This window comes from Platalea leucorodia, assembly GCF_965183815.1.
Source record: "Platalea leucorodia genome assembly, chromosome: 4".
NCBI lineage: Eukaryota > Metazoa > Chordata > Aves > Pelecaniformes > Threskiornithidae > Platalea > Platalea leucorodia.
In genome coordinates, this window is record NC_138826.1 from 36260223 (window position 1) to 36281760 (window position 21538).

General features: G+C 38.1%; 1 protein-coding gene across 1 annotated transcript in view; it reads right to left on the reverse strand.

The window, feature by feature from the left end:
* Positions 1-21538, reverse strand: part of CTNNA3 (catenin alpha 3) — a gene marked incomplete at both ends in the record, with an annotated part of 542611 nt that overhangs the window by 71846 nt on the left and 449227 nt on the right. The window contains one exon of the mRNA XM_082309238.1: positions 1897-1989. Coding sequence (XP_082165364.1) covers positions 1897-1989 — 93 coding nt within the window. The remainder of the gene's footprint in view (positions 1-1896; positions 1990-21538) is intronic.

A 21538-nucleotide genomic window follows, 5' to 3' on the forward strand; every position in this document is an offset into this window, starting at 1 on the left:
CTCCCTACCTACAACAGTCCTCAGCATTTACTTCTTGCTCTGTGTAGACATCTGGAAGTATGTGTTATTTATGGTTTTCTTTTCAAAGAACACTCCCTTTAAAGAAGTATTCTGGTTTATCTGAGAAGTAGAAGACGATGTGTGAAAATGTGATCTTTTAAAGCTTTAGTGGATCTTTTGTTACTGCATTAGAACAGTAAACATCTACAAACTACTACTACTGTTTTCCCAGTGAGAGAAAACCTTCAAATGCTAAACAATTCTATGAGTCTATGTTTATGAGATATTTACAGCAATATGCAAGCACACCATCTGTACCTGTTCCAAACAAATTCATAGCATCTTATATGGATAACATTCTGAAGGAAAACCTTGCCTTTCTTAACTACAACAGAAATTTTAGCCTGTAATGTGGGGAAAATGTGCTAAGATTTACAAAGAGTAATTTTAATTGGAAAGGGCAGCTAGTATATTTTAATCGCCAATTATGTTTATTGAGTAATAAGATTGTATGGGGTGATCTTTCACATAGTTGTTACATTTCTCACAGTTTTAAGAATCAACTGACAGTTCATTAACATGTAATTGATATGCACATATGCAACACAAGTGAACAGCATTCATTTTGGTTAGTAGTTTTTCATTAATATTTAGGGTCTTAATATTTGTGTTTGGTGAATTAAAAAAATATGTGCTTGCTGAAAAACAAATGTAAATTAAAATGCCGTTTTCTTCACAGAATTCTTTTTACATTGAAAAGTTTTGCTTTTTCCCAACTAGTTCTATAATTTATAATTTCCATTATGGGAATAACACTAGAATCAATCAAGTGTGAGAGATCTGTTATTGCTATTGCTCTAGGTATTGAGCAAACAGGTAATGAAATAGACATTTCTGGCCCCATGGACCTTTCCACATCAGAAAGTTGTGAACAGAGTACAGTTTTGCTGAAATATTATTTAAAATTGAAACATAGAGATTAATGTTTGCTAAATACATCAATTTTGTACTAAGAAACCTTTGGCTATCTCAAAAATGTTTTCAGGCTCTTAGAAATGTTTGACTGTAAACAATAAACAATAACCAGCAATGTAGTGAAGTCCTCAGGTTAAATGATGATACAACAGGAAAGTCAGATTCAGAACTTCCAGAAATACAGAAATTGTCAAATACTGTACTAAGTTTTTCATACTTCCTCAGAATTCACTAGTTAAGCAATAAACTGTAGAATAGGTTCACACATGAACACAGCAGGAGAAGTCTGTAACTCACACACTGCAGTGCCTAAGATTCCAGATATAGCCCTTTCTCTTCTGTGCACGTTAACTTTCTCATATGTAGGTTATTTTTAGTTAATACGCATTGCAGGCTTCAGTAAGACCCGGATATAAAAAATTCCTTATTAACCTAGCTTCTGTTAGACCAAGCCACATTTATGAAACTGTAACCTGTTAGAATTTCATTCGGTAAGTCTAAGAAGTTTTCTGCCTAATTGACATTGGTCACTGGAACAGGCTCCCCAGGGAAGTGCTCACAGCATCAAGCCTGTCAGAGTTCGAGAAGCATCTGGACAACACTCTTAGTCATATGGTTTCATTTTCGGTAGTCCTGTGAGGAGCATGGAGTTGGACTCAATGATCCTTATAGGTCCCTTCCAATATGAGATAGTCTATGATTCTACATCTTCACCAAGTATTTACAACTTATTTACACTTTTTCTCTCTCAGGTCATACACATTGTTCTATGCCCTCTGCACATTTTCAGAAATCTGTTAACAGTTGACCATGATTGTAATGATTCACTGCATGACTTTAAGTAGCTTCACTGGAACAGTAATACAGTAGCATTTTTCCCCTCAACAAATTACTTTTCAAATAAACTGGTGTAATACATACCCTGTCAGTTTTCCCTTCAGTCTGAATACTTGTACGACTACGTGCATCATGGTCTTCTTCAAGGTCAGATACATCTTCTAGCTCCTCAGGTGTCTGGGGAAAAAATGTAAAAATGGATTATTCTCTTTTACGGTTAGTAACTTTGGTATTAATGTCAAACATATATTATAATTTGGTCCAAGATAATGTCTGACAAACAAAAAACAGTCCTGTTCTAGCAGTGCACTGGTTACTAAATGCTAACTAAAATCAAATTGTGTCAGTCAGCTCTGAACTAGTTCAGAATAGCCATGCTTTAATAAAAGCACTGACTTTTAAAGTTAGTACTCAGGGAAGTTATTTTGTATTTAAATATTGTGTTATTGCTGCTAGCAAAGGTGTCTTACAAGAAACCTGTACATGACCAGAATGGATGCCTATGTTTTTAGAACCAAACGATTTTTTTTTACAAGTTTTTCTACTACTTCTCTTCACTGTCCAGAAATACTCGTGTGCCCAACTCTCCCATCTCCATGTTAGACACAGTAGATCTAGTAGGCCCTCAAAAGAGTCTAATATTTTGTCAGTGGGAGCAAGAGGCTTCAGAATCCTGCTGATTTTTGTTGCTACACTGACATCAAATTGTGCTCCAAGTCAGCTATGCGCTCTGGGAGGGAAAGAACACCTCTTCCCCAGTTTTGAATGTGTCACCTCTCAATTCTATCAAGCAGCACGAGTTGCTACACTACAGGAAAAATTAAGTGGCCCTAATTTGCTATTTGTATACATGGCATTATTTCATATACCACCGTCTGTTCTTTCTAGTCACCTCAACTGCCATTTAAGCAACACCAGTTTACTACATGAAAATACACATTTGCATTACGATAATTTGCTATCCTCTTCTACTGTTGCGATGTTTTCTTAGGGCTGTGTGGTTTTTGCCTGTAGGTGGATAGGAAGAAGTAGTTCTTGCAGATACCAATTAATGGTATTAAGCCATCTTCTCAACAAAGGCAAGTTAATCCCAACAGCATTAGGTAAATATATTTACACTTTATTCAGCATATAAGCCTTTCACAACCATTAAACTATTATCTTTCAAACAGTTATTATATATGTTGGGAAAAAAATGTAAATTCTATTTCTAGCCTTCTCTCTTAATATGCTCTCCAAATTCTCTTCTTCTCTCTTCCTCTCCATTCATTTTTTTTTTTACCTTTTTTTTCCCCCAATAAACTCCAAAACATGAGTGATTCAGGCCAGTCTATGGCTTTCACTGTGTATACTGTACGTACTGTAACGTACCCACAGCTAAATGAATCTGTTTTGCTAACACAGGTTTTGGGTACTAATTTCTTCAACCATACATGAGCAACTCCATCAAAAAACATTGTTTAATTTATGAGAAGACCAATTTTCTATACAATCCAGGTCTTCACATTTATTTCCTCCTTCCCACTTACTAACATATTATTTAAAAAAAAAAGTCTTCATGCAGGAGTTCTGATTTTATCATAAATAACAGTATAAAAAGCATAATGAACATGGCTGTATAAAGGACACTAAATAAAACATTTAAAACAAGTTTACTCATATTAACAAAACACTGCACAACGAAGCACACAAAACTTTCGAGATTATGAACTATTTAAAAAATAATATTGGTTCTGCCGATGCAATAGGGCACTCAAAACATTTTCCTTTATCAAGCAGATTCACATTTTAAAGAACCAAAAAAATACATAGAACCAGACTCAATACATAACTGGCAACAGATCTACTACTGAATGATCTACTACCAGCTTGACATCTAGAGTTCCAATTAGAGGGAAATCCTGATGTTCTTAGTATCCCAAAGGCCTGATGTGCCAAGAGAACATGACAAGAGAAGGACTATCAGATAACCCTACAAAAAGACAGGCAGAAAAAAATCTGGTCATTACTTCTACCCCATTTTCAATCATGTCAAATGTAATTTTTTAAATCCAGTATTGCTATATGTTCTCATCTTCTTACTTCTATTGTCAAGTTACATATAAACAAGATCTGCTGAGAGGGACACTGTACGGTTCTGTTATTTTATTTCTGGGTCCATAGCATGGTAATGGCGCTACATTAAACTGAATAAATCCACCTGCATACATTCTTATCATTTGGGCAAGTTCCTCTGTGGCCAGAGGGTGGTATATAAACCACTAGACTTCAATGGCAGCCTTGAAACAAGGTTTAAATAGCACACCATTACTTCAAGAGCGCACAAGTAAATTTCACTGACTGAACAAAGTAACAATAATTTCTATGAGATAACATTGTAAGAAATAAAAAACTCAAAGCTGGTGCATGAGCTGGCAGAAATATAATGCTGGTGGTAAAAAATACACCTGGACTTCCTCAAGAAAACAGAGAGGCAATCCATTTTGGGGGCAAAGATGAGCATAATGCTACACTGGTAAAGCAGCGAAAAGGAACATTTTATTTTCAGGCAAAGACCAACAATGCGATGAAGTCTCTCAGCTTTAGTCCTGGAATTAGACATAGGAAGAATTCTACAGTAGCCAAAAGCTGTTACCATGCAAAAGTTGTTTGAAAACCTGCAATGTGGAAGGAAAATCAGATTTTGCTGTGGGTGTATATCCATGAAATAAAAAAGCTATCACTTTAATGGAAACACTTACAGACACTCTTATTAGAGGACCAATAATAGAAAGGGTATTAGAACGGAGTAACTTTAGCTTCTCAGGATTACACTGACCAGGGCCCTCAGGCAGGTAATAGCCTTGATTCAGTGAGAGCTTTACAGAAAAAAGAAATCAGTTTCTTTTTAAAGCTACATGATACTTGGTTACTAGATAGAGAAATATATTGTGATTCTTGGGTTTTTTCTAAACATTAGTTACAATTTTTTTCCCCCAGAGATCATAACATTGGATTTACAGTAGCAGGGCACCATTCCTTCCTGGGTGAACACATAGTTGGGAATGTTTGACAATCCCACATTTTCAATACAGCTTTTTTTCTTTTATAAAACATAGAATACAAGATGTTGTGACAAAGCAGAATGGTTAATAATTTTAAGACAGACATATTATTTGTAAGTGAATTTTAGGTCATGTCAGTAAGAGCTTTATACCATCACCACCCCACAACAAACTGATGTATTTATGAAAAGATTATTTTTGGAGGTATTGAGAGAATTTTGTAGAATTGTATTAATACTATTTTTCTGTAAAGTTGAACTACATAAACACTACCAGCCTAAACATAGAAACCTTAGAGAGCAAAGAGGACAGGAAAATGACATTAGTATGAGGCATCTCTTAACGACAGTCTCAGGTAAGCTTTCCGTAGACGAAAACATCGATCTAGTAATCTGATATGGCACTTTCAAAACTGCAAGTTGTAGAACAGAGATCTCTTTCCAGCTGCACTGGCATAGGGATTCACTCTTCAATTCCTTACTCAAATGCAGAACATTGGGTCAGAGTCTAAGTGCAACTGGGCTCATCTCTGAGCCGCTCTTGGCCCAAATGTTGTCAGAAATTTTTTTTTTTTTAATAATGCATATGTCCTTTCAGGTTAGTAAAATTTATTTGTGGCTGGGATGAGAGGTTTCTTGCAGAAAGCCCATTTTCCTACCCAGAAGAGTGCACTCCCATTTAGTTCTTCCTAAGTCATTTTCTCCAAAGTCCAGATCTGCCAGGTTTTGAACTATTGGTACTACAGAATTCAGAAGAAAAACCTATCCAGTTGTTAAAGACTAAGGATGAAGTTTCAAGCAGAAAGAAGCTCTTGATTTATCAAACCTTAAATCACAAACCATAAACCATAGTCATTTTCAGACACAAAGCATCAAAAATTGGGGGGGGGGGGGGGGGGGGGGGAACGGACGACCCACCATAATAATGAGAACAATAGAAGTAGCTACTCAATTGTTTTCTCTCCTTGGAAGCTGTTTTATGTAATTCAATGCAAGACTTATGGTTTTTCATATTGCTTTCATGATCCGCTATTATTAAATACCTGAGACACACATGTATCTGCTTATATGAATATTCCATGTGTGAACACATGGATGTTCCATATTGGGAGAACTGAACATAATGCAGCTCTCTGCTGATTCTGAATTCTACACTCACTTTAAATGCTACAGTAAGAAAACATTATTATATGTTTGAACTGGTATGGACTACCAGGGCTTGCAAAACAAAATAGGGTGCTATCATCCATAAACATAAATTTTGCACAGGAAGAGCAGCAGAGCTTGAGGACTGGAATAAGAAGAGTGGAAGAAATTTGAAAGTATTGTTTAAGGTTGAGTATTAAGGGCTCTGACATAAACTGTACGTAACCTCCGACATAAACTGGAGTCTCAGCAACTGCAAGTGACAGAAGAGGAAGAGGGTTGGGTATAGGTAGTCAGTAACAGGATGAATATAAGACATAAATGGCAAATTCACTATTAAGACATACAAAGTATGGAATTTCCAGTAAATGTAAGGAAGAATGTTGAGGTAAAATGAAGTCCTGTGCAAGACTCCGGCCAGCAACAACTTACAAACTCATGCGTCAAGGACAGTAGTAAAAAGAGTTTGGAAATAAATGTAAAGAGGAAAATTTAGGAAAAGGTTTCCAGCAATCACAGGAGCAGAACTCTTGAATAGCCTCCCCTAGGAGTGCTGGAGGAGGAGAGAAATCAATTATAAGATGAAGCTTGAGCAGCCTACAACCCAGGTTATTTAACAGCTGGCTGAAAGAGCGGAGGCGTGAGACGGGATGGGACGTCTGCCCCAGCCTCCAGGCCCATGATTCTAAGAGAGATTTTGGTCTTTTGTGAAAAGCCTTTGTTGACCCCAACAAAAATGCATTCAAGTTATGTCGCTACACATTTCGGACTATAATTACATTACTACTGCTGACATGTTACACAAGTAGTGTGTATACCTTTCCACATTTCAATGCTTGTAATAAATCGGCATTCTCGATGGCTTTGCTACTGAAGGCTCAGGCTGAGGACTTAAAATCATATTTATAGCCAAGTCTAGTACTGATGAATTTTACACCGTCTTGGTATTCAACTTCAAGCTGCAACAGCAAGTCGTTACTATTGCACATGGGTGATTTCAGGCTATGAATTACCTTTTCATCTATGAAATGAAAAACACTCTCTGATGACAAACTTTTCAATTTGCTTTTCTACTAGGATTTTGAAGAGAATAATTAATAAAAGCAAGGTCTGGCCTTAGTCTTTAGATGTCTGCCAGCCTTTCCAAACTGGGTGCAAATGTGCTCTTTAGCTTATTTGCTTTTTAATCCAAGCTTTGTAGAACAACGTGTCTGACCAGGTTTCACAGCAATTTCTCCAACACAAAGTTTCTTATGCAAACCCTCCTCAAAAGTGATTATCCAAACAGCTTTATCTAGATCATTCATTTTTAAAGGTCACATACACCTGTTAAACCATCAATCTGGCAAATAAAGGGTCTTGGCTGTTAGAAAACAATGCAGAGCCAAGCCTAAAATCTCAAGACATACAATGTAAATGGTCAAAGAGGCATCATGATGTGAAAGAAGGAAGCTATCTCCTCTTATCTAACATTCAATTAAATGTTGACCTTTTTAAACTGTCATTATATGCTTTTATGCTTTATCTTATCTTGGTTTCAACACCCCCTATCAGTCATTTTTCTTCCCAAATGAATACTAAAATGCAGTGCAGACTAATACCTTAATAGGAGCTAAGTTGACGAGTGATGTCTTTATTATACCACTGCAAATACAGAGTTATTTCTGGTATATAAATACCACAGCAGCAACAGAAATGCTTGTATGCACTCTAGGAGGACCAGAATTTGTCTATTATGTTCTTCACGGAGAACAGAATGGGTTTAAAGAGATTATTTATTCTACTGTGGACATTTGACTAAGGCCCGTATTTTGAAAATTTCATCATGTCAAGCAGCATGTCATTCAGTGTAACAAACTATGGTATATGTCTCACAAATGGGGCCTCTGCAAATATTTAGCTAGTGTCTGATATTTTTGTGTATTAGTCACAATACCACCGTTATCCCACACTTAATTCTGCCAGATGACAGGCTGCCAGAGAAAGAGTTTTGATGCACTAGAGGGAGAACAAGAAATTGCAAGCATTATTTATTTTTCCTGACTAATTTAGTAAGAACCTCATATAATTGTTGCTGTCTGTTCACTAAAAGCACTTCTCAGGTTCTTGCTTAAAACAATTACTTAGAGTGTTATTTTGAAAACAATAAAAACCCACATTATAAAGGGCAAATTAAAAATTCTATGTTCTTAATCTGTCAATATTGTGACATCTCAATGCTACGGCAAATACCATCCCCCCTATTTATTATTAAAAATGATCATATGTCTAGTCCTGAAATCTGTTCTTGGCACTTCCCTTAAAATGACATCTTTTGCATACCACATTATTTGGGAAATTATTAATATAAAGTGAACAAACGATTAATTAAACCAGAGATCAGAACTCTGTCTTTTATAGCAGTATTGTCACCAACTGCTGGCAAGGAACTTGCATCAAATAATAGTAAAATCACTATCCTGCCATAGCCTGCACACATTACAGATAGTTAATTTTCAAATGTAGGTGATAAACAGTTCTTGTTACTAACAGAGGAAATTGTGCAAAAGATATTTTTTTTTAATATATTTAAGCTGTAATTTCAGGTAAGATTAGTGGTGAGAACATAAACTTTGGTGAAGACCAAACAGTTTAATTAATGATGAGACTAAATGATGACCTTCAACACTGAAAGATGAAAGTATTTTCAATAAAAAAATATTATGTTATATGGTAAAAATTGAGGTTTTAAAAATAATAAATGCCGTGAACTCATAGTATGGGGCAAAAGTTACCTTATTACTACTGGATGCTAGGAGGTTTTGTTTGCTCACTTAACAATAAGCCAACTTACAACATTCTGCTCCAGGAGATTATGACAAAAAAGTTAAGATTAATCACCATTAGAAACAGCTAGACAGATCAATAGCCTCACTCCATGTGACGATTCCTGTATTTTCAGTTCTCACTAAGCATACAATTAGGATAACAGTCTTCTCAATAAACGGCCTGGCAGTTAGGAAGGATGTGAGGAATGTAATTGAAAAGTTTAATGTGAAATTTTTGAGAACTGCCTTCTGAAAATCCTTTTGAAGTAAAAACTGTGAAGTTGTCACAGCTGAATAAGTTGGCACAGAGAGTTTTAGCACCTATTTTCTGTCCTAGGTTACACCTCTTTTGATGGAAATCTGTATTTCAGCCCTGTTTTCATTCCTTCCTTTCTTGAAGTTTGATTTTACCTCTTGAAACACTGATGGTATTTTGTAGGTATGCCACTCTTGCATTAGGCATTAGCCTAGAAGAATTTGAAGAGAGTTTTACTCCTGAAAATACTGACCTAGTTATGCTGTTGTAAAAGCACTGAAGACATATTTAAATCTAAAAAGTTGGGGGAAACTTGAAAGTTGCCTGAAAATCACAACTAGTAATGGTATTGTAACCGTGAGGGACAAAAGATACAAGGAAGATAGAATTTATAGACGAAGTAGCAGTTTTTATAAAAAAGAGCGTGATCAGAAAAGAAGCTAAGATTTCAGGAGTACAAATTCTTCATCCGGTATCTGAGGACTTACTTGCGAACCTGAAAGCTTGTTACTTTTTTCCAGTTATTTCATTTCAAAGAAGTGCTTTTTTGGTATGACATTTTAAAAAAAAAAAAGAATTTTAAATCCCAAACAACAACAACAGAAAAAACATCAAACATAGCTATTACAGTCGTACACCTCTGTTGTAACCGAAGTCCCTGCCTTCACTCTGTGAAAACCATGACAACTGATACACAGCTCCATGCAAAGTGTATCCTTTGCTTATGCTTACTGAGTAGGAAACTTCACCACATGGCTTAGAAGCTTCCATTTTAAACTCAAAATGTTAATAATTAACAAGGGCAGAACAGTAGTTTTTAACAGAAGTGATCTGTTGTTCTGCTGATCTAAAATGTATTCCTGTTTCCTTTGCTGGGTTGACATACATTTGCTCCATCTAGTGGGAAGCTAATTAAGATGTTTCATTTATGATGGAAATATTGTTGTTTGAAAACATATAGTGAAAAGCCAATTGAGCCATTGTTCTCACTTTTGCCAGTAATCTTTATAAAGTAAATTACATATGGCCTACCAATTTTATAGTTGTGTTTGAAATAGATTTTATTTCTAAACATTACTCCAACATTTGAAAATGAAAAGAGAATAGAACTTGTTTTCTCTATCACATCTGTATGTATTAAAAGTAGTCTAAAATGTCATTACTATAGCACTGGTTAACTCCAAAGGCAACCAAACAGATGCTTTGCATTTTGACTCTTCAAAAATTCATAATGGTTCCCATTTTCAAAAAAAGACAGAACTCGTGAAGTACAGGTTGCTCAGCCTCTCTTCAGTCCCTGGGAAAATCATGGACTGACTCTTCTTGGAATACACTTCTAGGCACATGAAGGACACAGTGGTGACTATGGAGAGTCAGCATAGATCTCCCAAGGGTAAATCACACCTCATCAACCTAACTACCTTCTCCCACATCTCTGGATGAGGGAAGAACAATGGCTATCATCTCCCAGTTTCTGTAACCAAGCTGGGACATCAGACTTTGGATGGTTGAACAACTAGATGGATAAAAACTGGTTGGATGATCAGGCTCAGATGGCAACGGTTCACGGGTTGTAGCCTACCTGGTGGCTGGGAACAAGAGGAGTACCACAGAAGTCTATCCTAAGACCAGTTCTGTATGACATCTTTACCAAGGGTCTGGAGGAGGTGATGAAGTGCGCACTTAGCAAGTTTACAGATGACACCAGATTGGGGACCAGTCGATATGATTAAGGGCAGGGCTGCCATTCAGAGGGATTTAAGCACACTGTAGAAATGGGCTGACAGGAATCTTCTAAAATTCACCAAGGATAAATGCAAAGTCTGGCAGCTGGGAAGGGAGAACCCCTTGCTACAATCAAAGCAAGCTGCAGCTGCCCGGCTGGAGAGCAGATCAGCTGAAAAGGACCTGAGGGCCTCGGCACATAGCAAGCTGGGCACGAGCCAGCAATGTGTCCTGGCAGCAACGACCGCCAACAGCACCCTGGGCTGTATGAACCACAGCAGAGCGAGCAAATTGAGGGAACTGACTATCTGCCGTTACTTGGCTCTTTTAGACAGCACCCAGAACGCTGCATCCAGTTTTGGTCCCTACCTGATATAAAGACGACACTTGATTAACTGCAGCAAGGTCAGCAGAGGACCATCGAGACAGTTGGTGGCTGGAATACTTGTTACAAGGAGAGGCTGAGGGAACTGGGCTTGTTCTGCCTAGAGAGGAGGTGGCTTCATGGCATCTAACAGCAGCCCGCCAAAACCTATGAGGAGATCATCAAGAAGATGGAGCTAGACTCCACATAGCTGTGCACGGTGGTAGGATGAAAGGTAATAGGCATACGTTGGAAAAACAGAGGTTCAGCCTGGCCATGAAGAAAACCTTTTTCACCATGAGGACTGAGTCATCCCACGGAGGGCAGGAAAACCTCCCAAAGCAGAGGGGATGATTACAGTGAAGATCCACTTAGCTACATACCATCCAAGGTTCCGGGTACTTTCAACAAAAGCCTTTATTTCCTTCCTCATTTTTCATGCTTGTTTGGTTTTCTGTGGGTTTTTTTGTTTGGTTGGTTGGTTTGGGTTTTTTTTAATGTTTAGTTTGTATTTTAATCTCACCTAATGGTGAACTTTGCACAAATGCTTCTTCCTTGTGATAAGATGTAGTGAGATGTGGTAAGATAAATCCACTTCTGTGAACAAGAGATTTGAAATTAAGCTGTGAAAACATATGATACAGCCTGCCTTCCTGCAGAAACTCCCTTTCCTCCCTACAAGACTCCATTTTTTGTGGAAAAGGAGAGTATATCCCAGAGCCTCATCCCCAAAGCCAAAACAAAAAAATTATTTCAAGGCACACACATCCTCTGAAATGCAGATAAGAAAACTGAAACTGCTTTTGGAAAACATCAATATGTTAAAGGTAAAAAAGGTGCAGTGAATACCTCAAAGTTTGTCTCTCTTAAAAAGACATTTCAGTGCCCAGAAAGGACAAGGAACAAGAGACAAAACAGACAATTCAGAATTCCATAAGAAATGTAGGTTTATCAGATTAATAGGTTTATCAGATTAATGTAGGTTTATCAGATTAATATAGCCTGAGCAATGGCAGCCCCTGCATCAAAGATTTTTCTCTAACATGCCAAATCCATCTGTTTCTGTTAAATGAATTATGCTAAATGATCATACTAAAAAAAAAAAAATAAATTACCCTTGGATAGATGAATATATCCCTTAGCAAAAGATTACCAATGGTAAGTACATTTCTCAAACTGGAATAGATGAAATTATTATCTACAACCTCAAGATTTGCTCAAGTTTCTTCAGTCTCAACTGACCCTCTCTACTATCTGACCCGCAAGTAAAATATATCTTAAAAAAAGGTACACAGAATAAGCTTGTCAATCAAAAACTTGTGCATAATTGTAAAAATACAGAATCTAATGCATAGCTCACTTCTGAATGCACAGGTACCACTACCATCATCCTTCCCACACATTCCCACCTATGACTTATTATTGAAATGTAAACTTCTCAGTTTTAGCAGATGTTCCTCCCAGACACTGAGACAGTAAAAATAAAACCACCCTAGCCATGAACCTGTCCATTCCTGCTTTTAATTATCAAGAGGCTTCTGATGCCTAGAACATGCATCCACCCACATTTAGTCATTCAGTAACCAATAACTGTTTAACTGAGTGATCAGTGCCAGCTGATGTGGAACTAAATAACCCATTAAGCACATCATCGTGCAAACCAGCCTTCATGTCACAAATCAGTAATTTGATTCTGCTTTAAGAGGCTGATAGCCTTTACTACTAAGTAGGCTCCCCAAGTGAAGTGGAATTAAACACACCCACCCTCCCAATCACCCCTCAAAGAACACTATTTCAGCTCTTGTTTCTGAACAAATCATTTATTACACGATTTTGTTATAATTTTTATAGGTGCTGAAAAGAATCCTACAACAACAGCTTTTTAGTTATATGTACACTGTTAATACTAATGCATTTAACAGTCCATGGAAAATTCTTCGTTGTGTATGTGAAATTATTTCTTTAATTTGAGAAGGTTTCGTGACAAAGTTATGTGAAACAAGTAAGCAAGGAATATTCCCCTCTAACACATCAAATGAGAAATTTGTTCAGATCAGTATTTTCCCTTTGCATATTTTTTCACAATATGCATCTTTTACAGCCTCTGCTGGCCAGTGAAATGGAAGGGGAGATACACAACATAGGTGTAATACACAAACCCAGACTGCCAAAGATAAAAATGACACAGACACCAGATCCTTAATATCTATGAAAATTTAACAAAGTCTTACTTACGAAATTTGGTTTTCCTAATGTCTAAACTCAATCTTCCCCCATGTAGTCAGAGCTTATTCTCTTTGTATCCGTTATGAACATGTGACACAGATTTTCTCCTTTCTTGCGCAACAACATTTTATATAACTGAAAATGGCTATCATAGCTTTCCCTTCTCTTTCCCCTTCTGTTGCTCTATTTGCTAGGCTAATGAAGACTAACCCATTCGGTATTTTTCTCATAGGTCACATTTTCTAGTACTCTGATTACTCTAGCTGCAATAAATCAGAGTGCATTTGCATAAACAACTAGGGAATTTTGGAGGTGCTCACTGCTCATCTTGGGACCATAAAACCCCACTTTCTTTATTTTTAACTAAGGTACATAAAAAGCAGGATAACTGCAGCCAATTGTAACTGAATAAAATCTTGCTCGGTTACATGAGGTGAAATTGGTCTTTCAGAGATCTCCAGTATTATCTGACTTGAACAGCAAGAACTAATGAGTCTGAATACCAATTAACCATAACCAGCTTAAATTCAATCAGTAACTGGAGCTGATCAGCAATATTTTTATCCCATGGCAATGGATTTAAAAAAAAAAAAAAAAAAAAAAAAATCTTTCTTACCAGAACAGAATGGAATAAAGACTTTTTTTCATGAAAAGAAAAAAATGCCTCTGATAAATACTTGTTAGAAAAGCATTAATGAAATTCATTTGGTTTGTCATTGGTGCTGCCTACCCATAATGTTACTGTTTTGTGGAAACTGGTCAGGCACATGAATAATTTCAATAAAACCCTTTCACAGTAAGTTAAGTATTAGAACCAGATCTGGTTTCAAATCTCTTGAAAAAGTTTAATTTTGGCAATGAGAACAAACCTCCCCGATAAACTAAGAGAGCTGTGGGCATTACAGAATGTAGCTGACGTGATGCCCCAGGTATCTCAACAGAGGACGGGTTTGTAAAGCGCACGAATTCCAACCTGTACACATGTGCGTAAGAGCACCAACTTCACTGAAGTCTTTCATTCTAAATTACTGATACCCAAAAGCTGTGGTGAGAATAGGGCCCTGGTGAGTATGTTCTCTTGTCTCCACAAACCAGAGCAGTGGGACAGCAAGGATGAAGCTATACTCCTTTCATGAATAAACTCAGCACTTCAAAGCCTAAGTCTCTGACATGAATAGTAGTTTGTTCATTTATATTAATCTGCAACTCACAGAAATCTAAGGCAGCAGAACAGAGGTCTGTCCTGTGAACTGGGTGAACTGGTATTTTAAATTGAACAGTATACAACATGAAGCAGAGCTTATGCTTCCATGAAATGGCAAAAGCCATACAGAGAAGCCTCTTCATCAGTGCTGATCTTTATACAGAAAGAACAGTGCCCATTTTAATACAGAGAGAATACAAAATGTGCCTTAATGACACTTGCTGCTAAATAAAGGAAAACTTGAAAGGAAACAAGCTGACGAATAGCAAACATGGATTTATCAAGAATAAATCATGGCAAAACAATCAAACATACTTCTTTGATGGGATAATGCCCCTTTGTGGCTAGAGAAGTAGAAGGTTTTGTACACTTTCACATGATCTCCTTTTAAGCAAGCTTGAGAAATAGGTTCTAGATGAACCTATGATAGTGTTTGTACATAATTGGTTAAAAAAATATACTCCAAAATAGTTACCAAAATTTGTCTGTCAAAATGACAGGATTTGTCAACTAGAATTCAATGGGCATTTGCACCAAGCCCAGTATTTTAATAAAAACTTTGTACAATGGAATAGAGTGAGCTTACTAAGTCTGTAGGTGATACCGAATTCTTAAGAGAGACTGTGATTATAAAGCCAGTGTTAAAATGTAACCTAATTATGACAAACGGACTAAGAAAGGAAGCTAGCACAGTAGGACAAATGTAAAGTACTGAATTTAGGCAAGAAAAAATCAACTGTACAAATAAGAGATGGGAACTAAGTGGCTAAGCAGGAGCCCTACAGAAAGCATCAAGAATTACAGTGGATCACAGGCTAAACAGGAAGCAGCAATGTCCTGTTCTTGAAAATAAAGGCAACCAGACTGTTAGAAGTATCTGCAGGAGCACAGTCAGCAAGTGTATGAAATAAGCCTTCTACTCAACTCACAGTTGAGGCCTCCACTGGAAGTACTGTATCTAGTGTTGGGCACTGCAACTCCAAAAGGAGGTAAACCAGCTGAAGAAAAGGATTGAAACAAGCATGAGCATGATATGAAAAGAAACGCTCTTCAAGTATACAAGAAACAAGAAGGAGAAGACAGCCTGTTCTCCACATCCTTGATGGACCACACAAGAAGTGCCTTCAGCTGCCATAAGCAGACATGTAGGACGGATTTTAGGAAGAACTTTCTAAAGGTAATGAAGGAGTGGAATAGATTGCTTGAAGATACTGGGGAGCTTCCAGCTGTGGGTGTTTCTAAGAACAGGCCAGACAAATGAACACTGGGAATTACTTAAAGTTAATCCTGGTCTGCACAAGAAACAGTATGGATAAGAGTACCACTGTGCTTGAACTACTGAACTGTAACTGGGCATGAAGGAAACAGAAGCAAATATTATACAAGCTTCAAGTTGTAAACACTGCTACCAAACAGGTTTTTTTTAAAGTTAAGATATCTTGTTATGCACAGATTACACTATGGAATACCTGCTGTTAAGAGTACAAGTAAGGACTTAACAAGAATGATAAATTTAAATACAAATTGATATATACAGGAACGATACTTTCATTCTAATTAGACAGTGTAAATCCTGAGAAATAGATGAAAAAACATCCAGCACTCTTTGTGCGTATTTCTTCATTAATGCAGCACACTACTGTTAATTTGTTGTAGGAGTTATTACTGCTTGAAAGTTCAGAATGGGACTTGTGATACTTAATGTAATGTAAAAAACAGACTTACACAATTGAATAGATTTTGCACCTAATTGGTCGTAGATCCTTGATTCATATAGGAAAATCACTTTTGAGATCAGTGATGACATGAATGATACTTTAATTCATGTATATAAATTTATTTGCTTGAATTTATATGTTGTTCAGACACCCAGTACACTATTCAGAATCATTTCAATCATCCAAACTCTAAAATTTTCTCTTATCCTAAATAAAAACCATAATCTACTCATTGATTTCGTTTAAACCTTTTTCTTTTATGGAAATACTAACATATTAGTATGCATATATATGCAGGCAGCATGGATATTAAGGTGTACTTATTTAATGCAGTGCAAGAAGATTTACTATTGTTAATTACTGAGATACCATGAAAAAATACCCCTGCTTGCTAAATATACACTAGGGATCATATGACGACACATTATTCAGATATAGTGCATTAAGTTTGCAGAAAACCTCAACAGTGCTATTTACTAACTTTTAAGTGCTTGTTTCTAAAACATTCAGTTTTTTAGTGTAGTATTTTAACATAGATAAGAGGCAACATAAGAAACAGAGAAGGGAAAGAAATCAGGCGCAAACATCCAGATGAGTCTGAGAGACTTTAAGATTTAAAAGAGAAGAGGGAGGCAGCTTACTTTCACAAATAAGAAATCAAATTCCAAATGGGGGAGGGGAAAGGGTATAAGATGACTTCAAAAAGTTAAAAAGACAGGAAATAACTAGTCATGAATGCTCAATGAACTGTGCCATACCACAGGACCACATAAAGACCAGATACAGGCTGAGCAAGACAGGTAAATGAGGTCTGCAGCTCACAATGGTGGAATGGCCTTTATTTCCCCTTTTAAATATTTTATCAACAAACTCATATTTCTCTGTCATACAAAGTAATGAGTCAGACCTTCAAGCAGAGTAATTGCCAGTTTACTGATTTTAACACAGCTGCTAAGTTTCTAAAAGCAGAAGATGTGGCCCATGACATCTACATGTATCAGTTCGCAATGGCCCACTGTTCAGTGGTGTGCTCTGCCAGAGGCTAAAAATACATTAAATTCCCGTGAGATTTCAATTTGCTTTCATGTTATTTTCGGTAAAATACATTCTTCCCAACTAATTAGTTGGCAATTATTCTATGTAATGGTAAAAGAAAGTAAAAAAATACCACCTAATGACTTCCTCAGTATATAGTTTGCTCTGATTTTTTGGAGCATATATAAGAGAATAGAAGGAAGAGAGTATTTTCAGTTGGAAGGGACCTACAACCACCACCTAGTCCAACTGCCTGACCACTTTGGGGCTGACCAAAAGTTAAAAAAAAAATGTTATTAAGAGCATTGTCTGAATGCCTCTTAAACACCGACAGGCTTGGGGCATCGACCACCTCTCGAGGAAGCCTGTTCCAGTGTTTGACTACCCTCTCGGTAAAGAAATGCTTCCTAACCTCCAGTCTAAACCTTCTCTGGTGCAGCTTTGAACCATTTCCATGCGTCCTACTGCTGGATCGCAGGGAGAAGAGCTCAGCACCTCCCTCTCCACTTCCCCTCCTCAGGAAGCTGCAGAGAGCAATGAGGTCGCCCCTCAGCCTCCTTTTCTCCAAACTAGAGAAACCCAGTCTCCTTAGCCACTCCTCATAGGCCATGCCTTCCAGCCCTGTCACCAGCTTCGCTGCCCTCCTCTGGATGCATTTGAGTACCTTAACACCCTTCTTAAACTGTGGTGCCCAGAACTGGACACAGTACAGTGAGGCCACACCCAATGCTGAATACGGCGGGATAATCACCTCTTCTGTCCAGCTGGTTATACTGGGTTTGATGCACCCCAGGATGTGGTTTGCCCTCTTGGCTGCCAGGGCACACTGATGGCTTATATTGAGCCTGCTGTTGACCAGCACCCCCAGATCCCTTTCTGCATGGCTGCATCTCCAGCCACTCCCCTCCTAGTTTATACTTCTGCCGGGCATTAGTCCATCCTGGGGGCAGAATCCAGCATTTTGACTTGCTAAATTTAATCCCATTAATCATAGCCCAATGCTCCAATCTATCTACATCCCTCTGCAAGGCCTCTTGTTCCTCAAGAGACTCAACAGCACCCCCCAGTTTGGTGTCATCAGCAAACTTGCTAATGGTGCATTCAGCTCCTGCATCCAGATTGTTGATAAACATATTGAACAGAACTGGCCCTAGAATTGAGCCCTGAGGAACACCACGGGGGACCAGTCGCTAGCCAGATGTATTCCTATTCACTGCAATCCTTTGAGCCCTGCCAGTCGGCCAGTTCTTCACCCAGCGCACCGAGAACCCGCTCATCCCACAGCTGGACAACTTGTCCAGAAGGATGCTGTGAGGGACATATCAAACACCTTACTAAAATCCAGAAAAACGACATCCACTGTCTTCACTTCATCCACGAGGCAGGTGACCTTATCATAGAACAGGACTTTCCCTTTTTGAACCCATGTTGACTGTGCCCGATGACTGCCTTATTCTTTACATGCCTTTCAACAGCATGCGGTATAATCTTCTCCATAATTTTTCCAGAGCTGAGGTTAGACTAACAGGTTTGTAGTGCCCTGGGTCTTCCCTCACGCCCTTTTTGTAGACAGGAATAACACTGGCTAGCTTCCAGGGAGCACTGGCTAGCAGGGACCTCCTCAGACTCCCAAGACCTTTGACAGATGATTGAGAGGCGTCCTGCCGTAACATCTGCTAGCTCCTTCAGTACTCTGGGATGAATCCCATCAGGCCCCATGGACTTGTGAGCATTCAGCTGATACACCTGGTCCCTTACAATTTCAGTGTGCACAAATGGAAAGTCACTGTTTCCACACTTGTGGTTCTCCAACTCAGGGGACCGGGCAGCCCAAAGTTGATCAGTATTATTAAATGTTTAACATGCTTTTAAAGTAAGCTTGCTCTGACCCTTCATAACTTCATGATAAGCACAGAAGGTGTAGGCTCAGAGAAAGGTCATAGACCATTTTCCCCCACTGAGAAAGGTGAATCCTGCCAGGCCCCCGCAGGCCTGGTGTCACACAGACCATACCATGATCAACACTGTCAATCAGGGAAACAAATTGAGAAAACCCACAACACCATGGGTGCTCCAGGTATCTTATTACAACAAAATGGTGATTTCTTTTCTACCAACCATTTTATTTGCAGTGGGTTTGTTGGTTTTGGTTGGGTTTGTGGTGGTTTTGGGGTTTTTTTTTTGGTTGGTTTCTAGAAAAGCAATCATGGTTCAGACAAGGCTAAACGTTCCTTTTTCGTAAGAAAAGTCCCAGGCTACAGAAGCCTTTAGCAAGGTCACCTGGCCCAGGAGAAAATGGAAGCTACTAATTTTGAGGATGACAGTATTTTCACTAAAATGCCAACTGTTTTAAATTGCATTCCCAGCCAGTACTATGGCTGTTGCAGATCCTATCCTGGTTTGTCCATCACTTCCCTTATCTTGTATGGGAAGGCATGGCAGAGTGGTGAATTTAACTCTGGAGATGAGACTGAGGCAGACTAAAGTCATGGTGCCACTTGTTTTATTTTTGTCTAGCTCAAACGACTTCCCTGGTGTGTAGAAACTACTAAATACATAGACTGAGACAGGCTTCAGAGCATGTGAACATGTGTGTCTTGGCGTCAAACTTTGTATTTAAACATCCATCTTCTAATCTACATCCATATGCCAAGGTAGCTTTTACTGTGTATGTCCCCGCTTCTAACAAGACTTTTTGAATCGGATTGCTGTTGTATACAATTTCTATACATAGTTTAGTATCTTTAAATATCATACTTGATTACAGTATCTATTTTAGCTAAGATAAAAATCAGAATTCATGCACTAGTTACCCTTTTCCAAACGACATGGCACCCTGTGGGAATTCCAGTTTTCATGCTTTACAAAAGATAATACTTATACTAACTTAGTAACAGGCATGAGAAGTAAATCTGCACATAAACAACATGAGACAACCTGAAGGTAACAGGAAGAAAATGGAAAATGAATGAAAAAAAGGAGAGGAAGAAAAAGAAATGAAAAGGACACAAACAAACAATACTATGTGAGGCAGGACAACGCATAGCTATGGCTGTAAGGCAGCATCACGATTCTTCAAAGAATACTATCCTATGTCCACGGTAAGCTATTCATGTCAGTAGTTGAATGGGCGCTAACATGAGTTTCAGTTGTTCTTTTACTTTCTCTTTGTGGAAGATGGTATTTTTTGGCAATTAATAATGCTCTCCATTTTTTTTGCCTAGGCAGTAGATAAATCTCTGAGCTCATCAACATATGCAAGAATAAACAAAAAAAGGAGCAGAGACGTATCACAGCCTAAAACCCAATTATGCCACGTAAAAGCTGCCTGCCAAACCTCCAAGCTATCTGGCAATCCTACAGACAGTGTAAGAGTGAATCATTCCATCTCTAAATATCTGGGCTGCAGGTAATACTTGCTATTGAGTTTTCTAGAATAGAAAGTATCAGGAGAAAACGAAGTTTTTTATTCAGGAACTAAACACAGAGTAAAATTTCATCTGGATTTAACTCTACCAGCCAAGAAACACATGATAATTTTATAGGGAGAAAAGAGTCCTATGAATTACATGCTTTTATGTTCTACAAATGCACAGTTCAATTTCATATACCAAAAAAACGCAAACACTCAAACAAAACCAACAGTACAGCAGCAACACTATCAGATAGGATGGTCTTTTCATTCAGGAAAAAGTAAATCCCTTCATGCAGATCTTTTCTGCAGTTAAAAGGCAACCAGGGTGAGTCATCTGCTTTCTGATCTGTGAGTTTCCTACAAATGGCAAGAGCAAATCAAGCAGTCAAGCCTGAGATGGTGGAAGCTGTGAGACGGAAGGCTTAAGGCCATATTAATGGAATGGAACAGCAAAGTGGAAAGGGAAGGCTAAGTTTAGACAGATACAATTTTAGGTTTCATCTCTGCTGGGGACTGGCTCCATTTCAGAAGTGATTAGTCTGCAAACCCCAACACTGGCAAATGAAGCTACAATTTGCGCTTGTGCTGCTCTGCTTAAAATCTGGGTAAGTTCTACTTCTGGCTTCGCTTACCAAGGTGACAAGCTTATTTTATTTGTTGACCACAATGAGTCAGACTGAGCTTTGTACTTATACAGGTCGAGGATATTGGTGAGATCTCATCATCACTTCAAGCATGTAACTGTGGGCTACAAGGGGTTTACCGTTGCTTGTTGTGGTTAGCTCTT